Here is an 18,912-nt window from a genome sequence, read left to right as displayed (position 1 = left end):
CCGCGTTTTGGATGACCGGATTGGGATTATGTATTAAGTCGACCACACTACATGATTGACCCAATAGATTGATGGACTTAATGGATTAAGTAGGAAACACTTAACCCTAATCGTCATTTTATGTGAAAACCCTAATCTTGCTTGGGCCTTAAGTTGGGCCTTTCTATTGGGTTTTGGTGATTTGGTTAATAATGGGTCATCCAAGAACAATCATATGGACTAAGAATATATGGATGGGCTTTAGGGTAAGGCCCATGTGAGGGTTTGGGCCCAATTTGGGAAATTGGGCCATAGATGAGCCATAACTGGGCCTTGAGGATTATGAGAGGTTGGACCATTGGAATGCCAAATGTTTGGACTGGACTAAATGGTTGGGCCTTAGGGTAAGACCATGTAGAGGTTTGAGCCCAATTTGGAAAATTGGGCCATATGTTGGGCTTTGATTCATAGTTTGACTCTTGGGCCTTTGGATTGGGCCTTTAGCTTGAATCAAGCTAAGATGGGGGTAAAGTAGTCTTTTACCCCAAGCATGGACTTATGGTTATGTGTTGGAACCCAATTATTAATTAGGTGTTATTTTGATGTTGACAGTTCGGGAATCTGTCATCCAACAGCCAGAGTTTTGTCTGCGGGACTTCAGCAGTACGGGATGAGTTACCTTCCAGTAGAAGTGGGTCTAAGGCACTAAGGCCGACCCACTAGTAAGAGTTATAGTAGATATAATTGTCTTTGTGATAATTATATGTTATGGCGCTATCTGTTATGTTTATGTGCTAGGATGTTATGATGTTATGTGATATGTGATAGTAGGGGTAGGATAGACCCCAGTACCGGTCGATAGGACCGAAGGGGTATGCCAGCACCCTGATAAGCTAGGAAGTATATGATTTATGTGTTTATGAGCTAGTATGATATGTGGTAGAAGTAGGGGTGAAATAGTTCCCGGTATCGGTCGAAAGTACCGAAGGGGTAGGCCAGCACCCTGATATGTTAGGCGAGGTACCGGTCGAAAGGGACGAAGGGGTAGGCCAGCACCCTGATATGCTAGGCGAGGTACCAGTCGACAGGACCGAAGGGGTAGGCCAACACCCTAGTATGCTAGGCTGTTACCGTTTGAAAGAGACCGAAGGGGTAGTCCAGTACCCGAATATGTTAAACAATATGTATATTGTATGGTATGTTGTATGATGCGGGAACTCACTAAGCTTCGTGCTTATGGTTTTCAGTTTTGGTTTCAGGTACTTCGTTTTCAAAGGAAATGAGTCGGCTCGATCACTCTATTGTTTTATGATAACATGTTTTGATTATTGACACTTTGGTTTTGACATGGGATGTTTTTATATTGTTGGTTTTATGAACTATTAAACTAAAAATGAAATTTTTGGTCTTAAATTTTGGGATGTTACAAGTTTGTATCAGAGCCCTGGTTCGAGGAATTCAGACACACTCCCGGGCGTGTCTGGACTCAAATCTGGGGTTTGAAAGATTTTTACAAGAAATTAATTTTCTAAAAATTAAAATAAAGAGTTTTGATAAAGAACAAGGAGTGTGATGCGTGCAATCAGTTGAGCTCAAGTAAGTTTTCCCTAAGACACCCATACATGTTATGTTATGTTATGTTATGAATTGAGAATATGTGAACTGCATGCTAGATTAGGGCTAAGGATCTAGGAATGATGCCTTATATGCCTATTATATGTGCTTGTAGACCCGCATGCTAGTACTGATCAGTCAGTGATAGGATGGTCTGTTTAGGTTATGCCTGATTGTATGAGCCTTTGAATTGCATATACAGATTCCTGATTAGAGGATATAATGGTTTGATTGGAGTATAATGGTTAGATTTCCATTGTCTGAATGTTGTTTGCTTTGTGCTTTGTGGGACTCTTAGTGATGTGAGTTAGCTACTAAGTGAATATGCTAAGTCACATGGGACACAAGCCGGATAATCTCAGAGTGATGGACTTGACCCTATTGCGCAGCTCTTGTCTGAGTCCAACCGTTCTAGGGATGGGTCTTTTACTCAAAGGATTATCTGATCTCTGTTGCATGTGGCTATATTCATGAGGTAGCTAGTTGACATTACTGGGAATCTTTCAGCAGCTGAGGATTGGGTGGGTTCGGGAACCTAGGAAAGCCTAGGATATGTTTCAGTGGGTTAGTAGTGAGGTTTAGTTAGACTTGGGCATCAGTTTGAGGAAGTGACTTGGAGGATTCAGGAGGATTGCTGAGGAAAGTATGGATAGGTGTGGAAGGTAGTATTGGGTCCATACTACTGAAAGCACAAGATCCATACTCGAATCAGTGAGAGTGTTAGAGAATCTGAGAAGCTTCGGGGAGGAGTTTGTGACCCGGTTTGGGGACAGAGGATGTTCCAACTGTTGCAACTCAGCTATTGGCAATTGATCTAGTGAGCGTGACAGGGTGTCAGACCCTGTAGGATGTGACTTCTAAGTCCGAGGATGCGGGATTGATTTGGAGCACTTTGAGAAGAGAGGGTCGTGCCAGGTGCATATATTCGAACTAATCATGATATCTCGTTTACTATTCTACCTTAATCATGTGACTTAATAAACCGATCGAAATTATGTTCTTTTTCTTCATTGTGTCTAAGAACCTAAAACATTAAAACTCATGACCATTTAATCAGCCCTACTAAAGTTTAAATGAAAACTAAAAGAATAAAAGATAAAAGAAGAACATGCAATAACTCAATCATGCTTTTCACAAATCATTCCATATAGTTTTTCAATTGAAGGACAAAACATTTGAGTTATATTCGTTAAAAAGTATTGATTTTTTACTTTCCCTATAAACTTCAATGATCTTTTTACAATAAAAAGATATATAATTGATCTTTTTGATTCCATAATTTAACTCAATTCATTGGTATTCCATTAAAACAAAATTAAGAGAAAATGACACCATATTTGTTTTGTTTAAAACTACGTCATTTAAAATGTTCTATACCTAAGCTTAGGTACATAACAACCACATATTCACTTTTCTCATATATATATATATATATATATATATATATATATATATATATATATATATATATATATGGGACGGTTCACTTGAGATTAAAAAAAATAGAGATCTTGAGATTCAACCTCAGCAACATATTTCTTATTTGCCGCTTTAACGCTTCAGTGTACCGGCAGCAGTGGGGTATGCCTAATCATAAATGATTATACATATATCTCTGTTCACAGATTGAGTAATAATATATGATTATGACAGTTGGTAGCAGAAGATGTGGTGATGGCAGAGGTGGCAGTGGTATAAGTGACGGATGTGACAGTAGTGGAATCCGATGGTGTTAGAGGTGGTGGTAGTGGTGGTGGCGGTGGCGGTTGTGGTGGTGGGGATGGTGGCGGAGGAGAAAGGAACGGGCGGCACTATATAATCATTTATGATTATAACATGCATGTCGCGCCGGTACGCTGGAGGGTTAGTGCGGCAGATGTGAAATATGTGGCTGAGGTTGAATCTCAAGTTCTCTATTTTATTTTTAATATCAACGGAACCTACCTACCTCTCTCTCTCTCTCTCTCTCTCTCTCTCTATATATATATATATATATATATATATATATATATATATATATATATATATATATATATATATATATATATATATATGTGTGTGTGTGTGTCAAATCTATCTCTAAAACATCGTTTTCGGACTTTGAAAATGACATCATCATAAATAAATACATGACATAGGTTTTTGAAGTTATGCTTTTAAGTATTAAATCTTATGATCGTTGGCATTATACATTTGGAAATAACATGTGGCATCATAGATTCGATAAACGTGCAATGATTTTCTTCTCAAATAAATAAAATGCTGTTTATTAAAGACGATATGCGTGAATTAGGAAACGAAAATCCACTGATTAATGAGGTGTTTTATTATCTACTAACAAACGATAAGATCGCGATAATGATAAATAAATACAAATACATGTCGTGAAGGCTCAAATAAGACTGCTATTGTTTTATGTGGAATTTATATTAAAAATAAAAAATATATAAAAATAAAAATAAATAATAAATAAATAAATAACATATGATAGCAGCCTTGTTTATGCCGGCAAAACCATATAGTGACAACTGACAACTAACAAAACCAGAATAAGTATACTTAAACCAACATCGACAACGAGCGTGTTTGGCAAAAGTAGTTGTTAGCTGGAAGCGGGTAGCGGTTAGCTGGTAGCGGGTAGCTGGTAGCGTGTAGCAAGTAGCTGGTAGTGGGAAGCTGTAGCTTTTATTTGTTATATGAATGTTTTGCAAAAGTAGCTGGAAGCTTTTGAAATATATAAAATTACATAAAAGGACACTTGATTAAAAATAAATAAATATATAAATATATTTTTAAGGGTAATTATGGAAATTGATTTCAAAAGCTCAGGAGCGTTTTGTTAAACGCTACATGAAGTAGCTTTTAGAATCGGAGCGTTTTGTTAAAACTAAAAGCTAAACGCTCATACTGCCAAACGAAACCTTTTGTTTAAATTAGAGCGTTTTATCAAAAGCTAAAAGCTAGAAGCTTCTAAACGCTTCCAAAAGCTCCGTGTCAAACACGCCCAACAACTAGTGAGATACTAGAACCTTACCGAATCATTTTAAAAACATTTAAACGCTATATGTTAACTTCACGAAATTCCAATAAGAATATTACGACATTAACATATAGCATAACTTATTTGTATGAATTATATTGCTACGAGTTCCATTACATAAAAGAGAGATATATGATATATGCTTATATGTACATAATTTATTGAAATTATGAAATATATTGTGTTACAAAACTTTAAAACAATAATTGTGTTTTCTTTCCAAAGATTATGATGGCTAAAAGAACAGGATCACTACATAACAAACATAACCCCACCACTTACATATACCTCCTTCCTCACTAGATCCTAACCTCTAACTCAAAACCAAAAAGGTAAATACTTTTTACAGAATCAAAAATACTATATCTAGAATAACATACAACTCCCAATGCATAATTGCACAACTCACTATTGTATGGCTACTCTGGATTTAGAGATTCCTGATCTGGCAAGATAATTTATCTTAATGACACCCTCTTAAACCCAATATAACTATAATTAAGAAATGATTTACATTAATTAAAAAAACTGGAAATTTCTCACTCCAATCCATCAACAACCTCCCCAAGATCTGGTTTCTTGATTTCAGCAGCAGAAGAGATATGATTATGATTATGAACATGTGTTGATTACTTGATTAGCAAATAACACAATTGGGGGTTTCATCTTGAACAACTTTAGAATAGTATGGTGTAGGTGGATGATTATAGTAATATGGTTGTTGCTGCTGTTGTTGATAATTGTAATAAGGATATGGCTGTTGATGATATGCAGCAGCATAAGCTAATTTCAAAGCTTCTTCATGTTTCTTCTTTTCATCTTCTTTCTTCTTATCATCTGCTTTCTTTTTATCGTCTTCTTTCTTCTTGTCACCGCCGCCGGCAGCCCCGCCGTCTTCCTTCTTCTTCTCCGGTTCCTTCGCCGGCCCAACTGAAACTATCTCCGTATGACAAATCTTCCTCAGTTTCGACACAATTGTCACTGGATCTACATCCCCTGTTACAGTCAGTTTCTTGTCTTTCATGTCCATTGCTATCGAATCCACCCCTGTTATCATTTTCAACAAATCATATCAAAGTCTGAATCTTTATCACGAATTACGACATGGGTGTGCTTCGGATTTACAAATTATGACATACCTGAGAGACTGGAGACGTTTTTCATAGCCTTTTGTTTGGTTTTCTCATCCAAGAAGTCCAATTTCAACACAACTTTCTGCAATAAATTCAAGAAACACCCAAAATTCTATCACAATTTTGATATCGAAAGCGATTCATGATGTTTGGAAAAGAAAAAACTCATAAACATACCTTCATGTTGGTTTTTTTGTATTGGAATGGAAGGATCTGTGTGAGAATCCAAGAAAAAGTTGCAGACTTTGAAGCTTCAAAAAGAGAAGAAGAATATGCTTATGAAAACTATGTGGGTGAGAAGTGAGAAGTATATAAAGAATGGCGAGTTGGGTTTTGTGGAAGCGAGTCAAGCCAGGTCAAGTGAACCATAGGAGTGAACGTGGGCTGAGTCTACGGGTCAACTTTTTTGATTAGTATTTATTTTTTGAGTCAAGATTGTCAAGAGTGGTGGTTGGTGGGGTCGGAAGTTTGAAGTTAAGTGAATAGACGACGCGTATGATAAGCTATTCACTCCGGTACGGCGGAGAAAGCAAGCCGACGGTGTTGACGACGTGACGGATGACATGAACCTTCCTGGAAGAAGCAACAATAATTGAATTTTGGCCTTTTGTCGATGACTACTAACGCCCGTAATCGGCTTTTCACCACCGTGGTTTTAGTTTAGGGCCGGAAATCGGAAGGTTGTGATTGGATTGGGCCATATGTTGGCCCACGAAGTTTGCACGTGTCCAGTGCAGTTGATGAGAAAAAATTATAATTGTCTGTGTTTACGTAGATGATCGTTAATTTTTAATCAATCATTTTGGGTTATAATCACTAAATATTATTAAAAGAGAACATTCTATTCTAAATTGAAGAAATCATGACCATTGATTGCATTTCAATACTATATTTTCCACCATTGGATTATTTGCTGACATCATCTTTGTCAACTCTTTTATTTTTGTCCACAAATTTTATAAAACATATATTACGTTTTAAATTAAGAAGTCTATTGATGACAATTAAATCTCACCAAAAATAAAATGAATTAAATTAGGAATTCTATTAATAACAATTAAATCTCACTAAAAATAAAATAAATAAAATTAGGAATTCTATTAATGACGATTAAATCTCATCAAAAATAAAATGAAAAAATGTCCCGCCCCATCCCTCATTACCAATACCCCTACCCTCAATCCCTTTTTTCTTTACATAATTTATCTAACCTAAGCTTTGTAGAGGGGAGGAAAATGGGGAAAGAAGAAGTAGAATATATGTGGGCTTCAATCTGTGTAGACTAGTCTTGTGTTCGATCATCATGAAAGAAGGGGGAATGATATAGAGATAAATTTCTTTGGATTCTAATTTAATTTGGTCGTAGTTTAGATCGATTTTGAGTACGTTTTAGATTATGTTTCTTTTATTCTGTTTCAACTATGCAGTTCCAATCTATAAAATCTTTCGATTTAAGTTTAAATCCATAATTGTTACATTTTCTGAATTTGCTTCGATTTTTGTTCTTATGATCTGTATTGTTGATTTTGATTTTTTAAGTTATAGATATCTGGAGAGCAAAATGATGGACACAGCAGCACCGCTACCTCTCATCCATTGTTTCGATTTGGAAGATATGTCCACTAGGTAGTGAATTTGTATATGTCGATTTTCTTTTTTATTTCTACATTTTTGTATATTCATTTAGTCAATGATTTTTTGTGGCTTACCAGGTCGTGAATGGAAGATATACTCGAGTCAATATCTATAATGCTTTACCCATCCCTTCCTGGATTTGGAGATGGAATTTAAACCCTTATACCATTGAGTGATCCACATATTCTACAATTCAGCAAAACCCAGTAGTGATATGTGTTTTAATTTATTGTAAAAAACATCTTTAAAAATACAAATTGGGCTCTCAGAAATAAGTTATTCACTTATCCTTTTTTAATATTATAAAAAACATCTTTTAGACTCAATAGCAAAGAAAAGACAAAGTTTTAGTATACCATGTAAACAGATTACATCGATAAATCTTATTGGAAAATGTTTGGGATTGATTAATTTTGGTTAATTAGCAGGGTTTTTTTTTGTTAACTTGTGTTGTCAGGGCATGCCGAGAAGCATAGTAAGAACCTTGCACAACCTTATTCTTTCGTTTAACTGGATTGAATCTTCTTATTGAGTTTACTTTTTCAATGATAAATGGGTACACCCTACACTCTTGAAAATAGGGTTGGTAACATTGTGAGTATCAAGGTTTTCTCAGCAATAAGAGAAGATATGTGTATAAAAGTTGCAATATAAACCACTTTTAATTACATAATAATAACTAAACAAAGATATGTGAAGGATTATCTTTATAATTTAAATTGCAATATATAACATAAAAATTGTATGAAATTTTCATTGTTCCATTCCATGCCTCACAAACATGTTTATGGAATGGGATTACTTATTCTATTATTTTGCTTTTACGATTACCTATCCATTCCATTTCTTTGTTGTTCCATTCTTTGTAACCTCACATATCTCAAAAAAGGAATTCAGAAATCCATCATACAATAGAAACTGTTTTATAAACTCCTATAAGGGAAGAAGAAAGATAAGACTAAATGAGTGTATGGTGTTAATCTAATTATGATGTTCTTTCGTCTCTATTTGCTTGTTTCTAGCTTGTTTGTAGTATTGTCTATAAAATATTGTTGTTATATTTGAAAGTTCATTTTACCATTTTCATCTTTTTGTGTGTATATTTTAATCTTTCAGGTTTTTTTAAAGTATTTGAAGGACCGTTTCTGCTTGGGAGTGGGGTGAAGTCAAGGGCCCTAAAACTAGAGGGTAGTTGTATTTAGAGCCACTTAAATATTGAAGATTTTTGTTGGCATTAATTTCAATAATCATATATACCCTAGAAGAGATATCATAACCATAGTTTATTTTTATAATGTTTTTTTGTATATTTATTAAATGTTGTACAGGTGATGTCTACAAGGTGTTGGTATTTTTTTTGTTGGCAAGTTATTACGCTATCTAACACCCCAATAATCTATAATATTTGTATAAGATGGTGACAATTATTATTTTTTATTACAGCTTCTCTTCATATTGATTATCCAATGTGGTTTGAGTTCTGGAATGCTTCCACTGAGAGGATTCCACATTGTGGGGCGTTGGAATTAATTACAGAATGAGGCATGATTTATATGTCTTTTTGGGTATTGATGGAAATGTTTAATTCTTGCTCATATAGATCGATAAGTATAAATTTAAATGTTAATTAGTAGGTCATTAATATGACAATTTTCTAGGGAAAATTTGTTTTTAGTATTGAAATTTGCAAAAAAAAAAAGTTCATTAACAGCATTGTACTTTTAAAAAAAATTATTTTGGAATATTTTTAGATGATATTGAAACGTTTCATGTTTTCCAACATTGAAGCTCATTTGTAGGATAGTGCTCTGGAAGCGAATTTCATTAATAGCGTTGAACTTTGCAAAAAAAATCATTAATAGCATCGTACTTTTAAAAAACAACTTTTTTTGGAATTCTTTAACTGCAGGTAGATTCCTTGAATGCCTACCTTGATGAACATATGTGGAGAAATCTTTTTGGAAAAGGATAAAATACTGATATGACAACCCAAACAAGAAAAAGAAAAACTCAGTTTTGACTAACCCAATTTATTCAAAATCTTTATTCATTTTAGTAGCTTACACACCATTTAGATGCTCTCAAAATAGCATATGAAATAACTTCGAGATGTAATGAAGCTAAAATGTTATTTGACATGTTTTGTACTTTCTAATGATCATTACCAGTAAACATTTGAAAGATTTTTTTACCATAAAGAATGTGATCAATATACAAAACAATGTTGCATATTCAGAACCTAATGTTCTTAAGTTACTGTAATAAGGTCTTCCTGTAATAGTTGATTGGCCCTACCCAACTATCCCATGCAAGTTAATGGATTTATGTTGTTCTAAATGTGTTAAAATGCTTCACTTAGGTGTTACTCAGCACATGGTCTGCAGACTATCCACATTGATTTCATGATTGAGAAGAACACGTCACATCGACCAAGATCAGACCATCAACCATATTAGTGACCCCCACTGAGATTAGCAATGTAATTTGAGTAATCATCCAAAACAGACAATGAACTTTGAACTGTAGTAAATCTAAAATCAATTCCTAAATTGTACATCAAACTTCCAACGTTAAACCTTGAACATTTTCAATTAATGTTATTGAGTTGATATGCATTTGATTATTTAGGTATATCATAAATTGTTTAGCTTCCCCTGTTGAATTATGGCGTAAATGTAAAGTTTTACGTTTAACCGTAAACATGAGACTTTAGTTTGGTTGTCTAACTAATGAAATGGATGAGACAAAAGCATTTGATGAGTGGATTCTTAAAATTAGTGAAGGTAATACTGGTGGCCCTAATGATGGTGAAGTTGAAGTTGAATTTCCAGAAGACGTTGTTGTTCGCTCTACAGGTGACCATATTCATTCAATTGTATCCACCATTTATCCATCATTTGAAAACCATCTTGATGATCCATCATATTTTCAAGATAAAGCTATTTTGGTACCTACAAATAAAGAATTCGATGCTACCAATGACTACATTTTAGGATTGATGAAAGATGAAGGGAAAACATATATGAGTTCAAACTCTTTATGTGAGATAGAGTTACCAGATTTTTTTGAGGAATCAATCTACTCTTCAGTTGTGTTGAATGGTTTTAAGGCGTCTAGAATTTTCAACCATAAACTTACACTAAAAATAGGTGTTCCAGTCATGTTACTTCGTAATATCGAACAAACCAAAGGACTATGCAATGATACTAGGTTACATATTGTTAGGATTGGAAGACACGTCATTGAAGCATGAATCATATATGCTAGATTCTTCAACGAGACTACTTATATACCTTGCATGAAGTTAACTCCGTCTAATAAAAGAATCTCATTCCGTTTTTAGCGGAGACAATTCCCCATAGTTGTTTATTTTGTCATGGCCATTAACAAAAGTCAATGACAATAATTATCAAATGTTGGATTATACTTGCGTAGACTCGTCTTCACTCATTGTTAGTTATATGTGTTTTGTTTCTCGTGTCACAAGTGAAAAAGGATTGAAAGTACTCATATATGACGAGGAATGTCGTCCAACTAATAAAACAAAAAGTTATGTTTACAAAGGGATATTCAGGTGTTTCATTGTTTTTTTTTTTCAGACATTTCAATGTTACCAATAATACTAAATCTGTTTTTGTTACTTTATTTTTTTATAGTGCCAACTTTTTTATACCTTTATATGTATATTTTTATATGTTCTCCGTGTTTTACGCGAGTCATAATCTAGTAATATAGAGAAAAAGAAAATAGTAACTCTATCTCAAATTGTTAAGTTTTGTTAGATAATAATCACAGATTTGGACAAATTCTTAACCACACGACAACATGAGAATGGACATTGAAAAATGTCTCAGATGATTATGTTTGTTTCGGAAAAACAGTTAAAATAACTTTATAGTGTGAACATATATTTTTAACTGTATGCTATGGAATTGTTACCCCACAATTATGGCAAACTGAATAGAAGTATAAAACCAAGATAACGCATCACAAATTCACATTGATTTTGTGAAACACATTTATACTACTCATTACTCAACTTTGTCTATATGTTGTCCACGAGAAACCGAAAGAGGCTTTGGATAACAATTTTACGAAGTGACGTAATTTTTTGTTATGTGATTTTGAAATCTTAAGTTTTAATTAATATGATATTTAATTTTTAATATTACATAAGTCATCTGGCCAATCTAAACAGATTAATGTATAAGTCAATCAATGATCCATCTATGCCCATACACTTACATTTTAATTAGAAGACAATTAAAAGTTTTATCGTTGTGGACTTGTGGTTTGTCAAACTTCGAATGATAAGAACAACTATCAAACTGTCTGTTTGGTCCATATGGTAAACATTGTCTGTTTGGTTCCTATAGTTTAATTTAATTTATTTAATAATCGATCTAACATTACCGTTTATTTAGTTATATTTTTTTATTAATTTTATTTCCATTTTCAAATTTAAATTAACATTTTAAAAGCTGAAAATATAACCTATCTACCCTAAGAACTGCCACCACACTGTTGCGGCCAAGAATAGAACCACCACGACGCTGTTGCCAAAACCACCCTACCACTCATCTCCTACCCTCTTCTCCGGCGATCCTGTAGGCGAACCACCATTGAACACCACCACTGGCCGTTGTTGTTTCCAAATCATTTCTTCTTCTTAAAAAGTGAACCAGAAATTCAACAACCAGGAAACAAGGTGTGAAGTTGCCCGATGGGTTTGAGGTGGTTGCGAGGAGCGAGCAAGGTGCAATGGCGGCGGTGGACTAACTTCCTAGGACTATTTGTTTATTTTGTTGACTAATACATTTTCAAATGTAACTTTTTATGGACCCGTTTGTTTAAAACCTTAAATCATTTTATGATGGCAATCTTTAAAAAGTAGAAGTCTTTTAATGATAAAAGTTCCGTAATATGAACACTGATGAATAATTGAGTATCACTTTTTTATGATGATAATTCTTTTTCTTAAAATATGACGACATTCAATAAAAAGGAATTAAACCGCGACTTGATGTATGTTGTTATTATTATTATATTTTTTTGTCAAATTACGTGTACCTATATTTGTTAATGTATATAGATGATATATGTATAAGTTTTATATGATAGCGACTCTTTTCGAGATGGTCAATTTCGAGACGTAGATTGGAGCTATTTTTTGATACTTTTTATTCCTAAAGTCAAATACAAATACATAGGAGATAAAAATTAACCAACTAATCAACTAAACAAGAACTTGTATAATGAAAGTGAATGGTAGTTGCTGGATTAATCCCCAAATTTCTGCATTGAATTCTCCTTTCTCTTCATGTGTATGAACGTATACATGGTGGTGACTTGGTCTTTGGAAAGGAACCGATGAGGCCTATTGGTGTTACGTAATAGGCAACGTCTAATTCTTGTGGGTCTTGCGTTTGTGGAGATGACTGTAGGTTAGGCTCATGGAATTGTATCATATAAATGCTCTCCTCTTCAACATGGAGTTTCTCCTCGAGATCTAGTTGGTAAGCATGATGAAGGCTACTTGGTGAATCCCATGTTTTGACATATCTATTAGACGTTGTATTTATAGTATACATTGTATCTTTCTAATTTGTCTCCTAATTTGTAGCCTTGATTAAGGGATTGTTTTCCCTTTATAACGGGCAGGGGCGAAACACAAGACTTAAAACTAGGGGGCCGAACATTATCTATTTTTTTGTTTACAAGCCATGAGGAGTTTTATATTAAGAAATACTTTTATATATACAAATTACTTTAAAATAATTAAAAAAACTACGATGTATTTAAATATCACCATAATTGACGTGTATTATGAAAATAAAAACTAATAACATTAAAATTAACATAAAATAATATAAGATACCAAAATAATTTAGAGAAAACAATTAGGTTAAAAGCATATAACACACTTCAACAATTTAGGAGGTGGACGGCGGAGAAAACTAAAAAAGTGGACAAGAACATAATCCAGGCGGTGGCAGGCTGACAGAAAGAGAACTAACCGTAATGAGTAAAGTGAGGTCTAAGGAAATATAACCATTACAGTTGACAATAGATCGACGGGTAATGGAACGGCGATGAGTGGAGAGCCAGCGTAGTTCTCCGGTGTCCGATGCTTCTTCAATCTTCTCAATATCTCCTATTTTACGATTTTATCGATTCGATTTCACGTTTTACTCCGGTGTGGTAGTGGAATTTATATCTAAACTTTTTTATTTCTGTTGTATAATTTCTACTATTTCATGACGTACCTTCTTTATTTTTGGAATTTGTGGAATTTCGACTACTATATTCTAGGATTGATTGATAGAGCTAATTCTAGAAAAATTTGATGCATAGTGATAAGTTATGGTTACCAGGCTCAAAAGGAGGGGGGCCATGGCCTCCCCTGGCCCCTTAAGCCCTCCGCCACTGATAATGGGGTTGTAGATCATTGTACCGGGGGAGGGAGGGGGGAGGAGGGGGGTATAGAACACTTTTAGGGTATCAGAGCATGGCTCTCAACCTTGGCCGCCTCTGATCTCCATCGTCTCTGATTTTGTTTCTTTTCTACCTTCTATTCATCCCTACTAATCTTTGATCATGATCATCATGGGTGACAACAGTAACAAAGAAGGTACTGCAAAAAGCCAATCTCTTCATCCTGTGTATTCTGTTTCCAACATCAACAACAAAATCAGAACCTTAGATGGAAGCAAAATAACCTACTCATTGTGGGTTAAGTTGTTTAAGTTACATGCAACAACCTACAAGGTTATGAACCATATTGACGACACCTTAGTGAGTTCCCCAAAATACCACATACCATACATGAGAAAGTGAATGTTATGGGCCAAATCATAGTCTTACAATCATTTCCTGTCATGGGCCAAATCGTGGTCTTCTCTGGCAATGTCTGTAACATCCCGACTCCCAGGTATGAGATTTATGGCTTAAAGGTAAATTCCCCTTTGGAACTGGTCGAGTTGATGGCCTCAACTCGACGTGTTGGAAGCTCTTGGGCCGCACATATTTTTGGACCAACTCTACGAGTTGTTGAGGAAAATTCGACAAGTTGGTGGTTGTTTATAAAACAATAATTTTTAGGGTGTTGCACCCTATTTAAAGGCCTTATGGCCTTTGGGTGGCCTCCTTATCCGCCCCCTCTGTCCAGAGAAACCCTAATTTGTGCATTCTCTCCCTTTTTGTGTTTGTGAGCTTGAAGAGTGATTCTTGGTGATCTTTTGAAGGAGCTTGGAGTTTAAAGAGGCTTGATTGAGAGAAAGGCTGTAGATCCGGAATCTTCTCTGTTATTGCAACCATTTTAAGGTATAAAGTCAATACCTTGGTCATTTATTGCTTAGATCTTCCCCTTGGAGGTTTATTGTCATTTTTGGCTCATATTGGAATCATTCTTGGGTTTGGGCATTTATTGAAGTTGTCACTTCAGATCTGGATGCTTTGTGGCCTCTTTGGGCCTAAAACTTCAAGCTTTATCATGTTATAGGCCCCCATTTATGCTTTAGGCCGTTGTTAAGCCTTCTTTGAGTGTTTTAGCCTCTTTGTGTTACGCATGGACATAAAGTTAGCAACTTTACGTGGTTTTTCCAGCTCTTGGGTTCTAGATCCGCATTCTTAAGCTTTGGAAAGGACGAAAAAGGACTGGATGAGTTAAGTTGGGAAAACTCGACGAGTTGTACTGACAACTCGGTGAGTTTGCTCGAGTTTTCCCGCTATTCTGGATACTGTAGGAACTCGACGAGTTGTCTTGATAACTCAGCGAGTTGGCTTGGGTTTCCCCCGTTTCTCTAAGTACTAAAGGAACTCGACGAGTTGGTAGGTACACTCGACGAGTTAGGTCAACATGGACTGTTGACCTTGACTTTGACCATGGTTGACCAAGTTTGACTTTTGAGGGAATTTTGGGTATTTTGAGGTTTTGATGGGTTAGTCATGCTAGTTGTAGGCTTTGATTAGGGCGCTGGGATTCGGAGTTAGATCTTATTAGTTCAGCTGCTTGTAAGGTGAGTGTTCCTCATTATAATTGTTGGTTCGAAGGCACCAAGGCCGGCCCTTTGGATTGCTATCCCGATTATTGCGTGTGTGAGTATTGTAGTGATCTGTTAGATCTGTATCCTGATAATAGGATGATGCTATACTTAGTGATTTGTAAGATATGTCTGTTTGCATGATTGTTTAGTTATATGTTTAATTGTTATGTATATGTCGACATGTTATGTGTGGGTAGGTTGAGGCGGACCTGCTTCGTGCTGAATGCCAACAGACCCAGGGCGTCCCGAATAGACTGAAGGCCAGTGGGACGTACCGGTCAGGCCGAAGGCCCGGAGAACGTTCCAGATAGGATGAAGGCCTAAGGTGTCATACCAGTCATGTTGTAGGTTCTATGAACGTACCAGTCATGATGTAGGCTTTGTGAGCGTACTAGGTAGACTGTAGGACGGTGGGGGTGTTCCAGTGAGGTTGAAGGCTCTGAATGCATGTTGTTTGTGATATTATTCTGGTTTTGGTATTATGATTGGTATTTTGGGGGAAACTCACTAAGCTTTGGGCTTACAGTTTTGGATTATGTTTCAGGTACTTCTGAGGATCGCGGGAAGGCGAATGCGTGATCGTGCACCTCCTCATATTTGTTTTATGATTTCTGGGATTTCTCTGATGTTGAACTATTTTGAAAACAATTTATAATGAATGATGGTTTTTGGATTTATTTAAAAGTTTTAAAATTTTCAAAATTTTATGGATGTTACAATGCCGAGGGCCAAATCCCGGTCTTTCATACAAATGTCAGGGGCCAGATCCTGCTCTTTCATACAATTTCCAGGGGCCACATCCTGGTCTTTCATAAGATTGTTAGGGGTCAGATCCTGGTCTTTCATGCAAGCATCACAAAGACAACTAGCATTCTACATAACAAACAATGGCCCGACATTAGTGCCTTAGACCCACTAAACATGGTGAGGAAACTCACCTCACACTGTTGAATCCCACAGATAAATCTAAGGTTGTTGGCCCGCTAAAATCCCCGCACTATCAACCATAAAATAACATCTAATTAATAATTGGATCCCGACTGACACTAATAGTCCAAACTAGATTAAAAGACCTTTTTACCCTCTACCCAACTTGGCCCAAGTAGAAATGCAATTTTGACCCGCGGATTCGGGTACCCACGGGTACCGGACCCTAACGGGGCGGGTATTACCCGTTTTAACGGGTAACGGGGCGCGGACGGGTATGGAATTTTATAACCAAAGTAGGGGCGGTTCGGTGACGGGTATGAGACTCTCCGCCCATTTAAAAACCGATATATATATATATATATATATATATATATATATATATATATATATATATATCGAAAATCATGTATTTATCAGCCCAAGAGCCCTATACTCCCAACTCGATATTAACTCTTCGATTCGGCGGCAACCCTTCGATTTCTACAACAATCAGCACTCAGCTGACATACATATGAGAGATGTAGGGTATCAGTAATTCAATTCTTCAATCTTTTCCATTTGAAAACCTTCATCTAAATGATTTTTAGTGGAAGACTCAAAGTCGACTTTTCAATCTTTAACCTCTCATTCTCTATCTAATAAGAATTAAAGGAACGACATCATAAATCATGGAGGATTTACTTCAGGACATCCCATCTCATGTTCCCGACCCCGATTTTCGTCGCAAGATCTTAGCCACTTCATGGACTTGATTTGATTATGTTGCATAACTTGATTTTTGTACTTAAACTCAATTTCTCTTCTGCAATAGAGTTATTGTTGAGAACAAATGTCTGGATGTATTTCTTTTGTCTGGATTAAATCGATTTCTCTTGAAGCACTTGATTCCTATGTAAGCACTAAGCACTTGTATGTATGTATGTGAAGTCTAGAATTGACATATCAGAAAAATGATGTTAATGTTCTATTTGTACAAACATGAAAAAGATTCCATCAGCTTTCCTCGGCAGGTGTTAATTGCTTACTTATTGAAGTTATTTAGTCCAGTTCATGAAATTGATGTATATATGCACTCATATGGACTCGTAGCATTTGTTTGGTCTTCATGTTAAGAAACATGATTTGTTGTTTCTACAAATTATTTATCACTATACAAAATTTGTTGAGTATAATTGGAATTGAAAATGATACAGTGAGCTTAAAGTATCTATATTTTTCATATTTACATATTATTTTTTCGACTTTTTCTACTAAACGGGTATCCAGCGGGTGCTCCGTACCCGGCGGGGATTTTTTCACATGAACCCGTCGGGGATTAGGCGAGGCGGGGGGGATGGGTTTCGGGATCGGAGGTCGAGTATGGACGGATTCTACAGCCTCCGCCAATATCCGCCCCCGTTTGCATCTCTAGGCCCAAGGCCAAGCCCCAATCCAAATGTCCAAAAAACCAAATTTCCAAAATAATCACACAAAGCCCAAATATGACACAATTTTCCAAATTGGGCACAATCCCTTTCATGGGACTTTACGTATGAGAGTCCAATAAAATATCAACAACCCAACAATAGAATTTTGATGGCCCAACAAGGCCCAAGACAACTAAATTCCAACATGGCCCAAAACCGAGAGCCCCAAAGTTTGAAGCCCAATATGTTGAGTACGCGGGGCGTACTCAGCTCATACACTCAACGTACTCGCTTTAGGGCTTGTACGTGTAGTGTACCTGCTTGTATGCCCAACGTACTCCACCAACTTGGCCCACTTCTAACATTCAGCTCTTAATCGATTAAGATTTCAACCCAAACTTAGATATGACTTCCTTAAGGTGGTTTATCACGTAAAGTTGCCAGCTTTACGTTCATGAATGGCTTAATGGGGCTCTAGAGCTCAAAAGAGATTAATAAATGATTGAACACATGCATGAGACCAAACCTACCATAAGGTTTGCACCTTTATGCTTAAGAAACCCTTAATATGCCCAGATCTACAAGGATAAGCTCCATAAACGTCCTTAGCTCACAAAACCAACCAAAATATCCAAAAGCAAGCCAAGGAATAGATCTATGAAATGAGATGACAAGCTTTGAACTTTATACCTCAAAAGCCACAAAATGGAGGTGCTAAAGCTGGTTCTCAAGGCTCTCCTCCAAAGAATGAGTCTTCAAGCTTCTTCTTCTTCTACCACTTCAAGATGCACAACACCCACCAATGATCAAAACAATAACTCAAAAGCACCATACAATGGCAAGGGACGAACTAGGTTTTTCAAAGGTATGGAGATTGGTTAAACAAGGCCAAAAGAGGCTATCTTATGGTTTATATAGTGTACAAGCCCTAAAATTAGGGTTTCCAACTTGCTCACGTACGTTAAGCGTACTCCACGTAAGCCCAGCACACATGGATGAGCTCCACGACCACCATCTGCTAGTAAGCCCAACGTATAAGGAGTACGCTCAACGTACTCCATCTATCCTGAAGTTGACAATTCTGCCCCCAGGGAGCAATTCTGCAAAACATTACACCCCAAGGGTCTAAA

General features: G+C 36.0%; 2 protein-coding genes across 2 annotated transcripts; one reads left to right on the top strand and one right to left on the bottom strand.

Moving 5' to 3' along the window:
- Positions 1 to 4,826: 4,826 nt before the first annotated feature.
- On the bottom strand, positions 4,827 to 6,076 carry LOC145137745 (uncharacterized). Its single transcript, XM_079071885.1, has 3 exons — positions 5,944 to 6,076; positions 5,773 to 5,848; positions 4,827 to 5,680 (listed from the first exon to the last, which is right to left on the bottom strand). Exons 1-3 carry the CDS (start codon positions 5,947 to 5,949, stop codon positions 5,271 to 5,273), a joined length of 492 nt encoding a protein of 163 aa, XP_078928011.1. The 5' UTR covers positions 5,950 to 6,076; the 3' UTR covers positions 4,827 to 5,270.
- A 4,059-nt stretch (positions 6,077 to 10,135) lies between these two features.
- LOC145139684 (uncharacterized) lies at positions 10,136 to 10,654 on the top strand. Its single transcript, XM_079073421.1, has one exon. It carries the CDS (start codon positions 10,136 to 10,138, stop codon positions 10,652 to 10,654), a length of 519 nt encoding a protein of 172 aa, XP_078929547.1.
- Positions 10,655 to 18,912: the final 8,258 nt, after the last annotated feature.

Source organism: Lactuca virosa, chromosome 9, assembly GCF_052849685.1.
Source record: "Lactuca virosa cultivar CGN04683 chromosome 9, Lactuca_virosa_CGN04683_v6, whole genome shotgun sequence".
In the NCBI taxonomy this organism is placed as follows: Eukaryota; Viridiplantae; Streptophyta; class Magnoliopsida; order Asterales; family Asteraceae; genus Lactuca; species Lactuca virosa.
The sequence above is the reverse complement of the archived record's forward strand: the minus strand, read 5'-3'. Positions and strand labels throughout refer to the sequence as shown.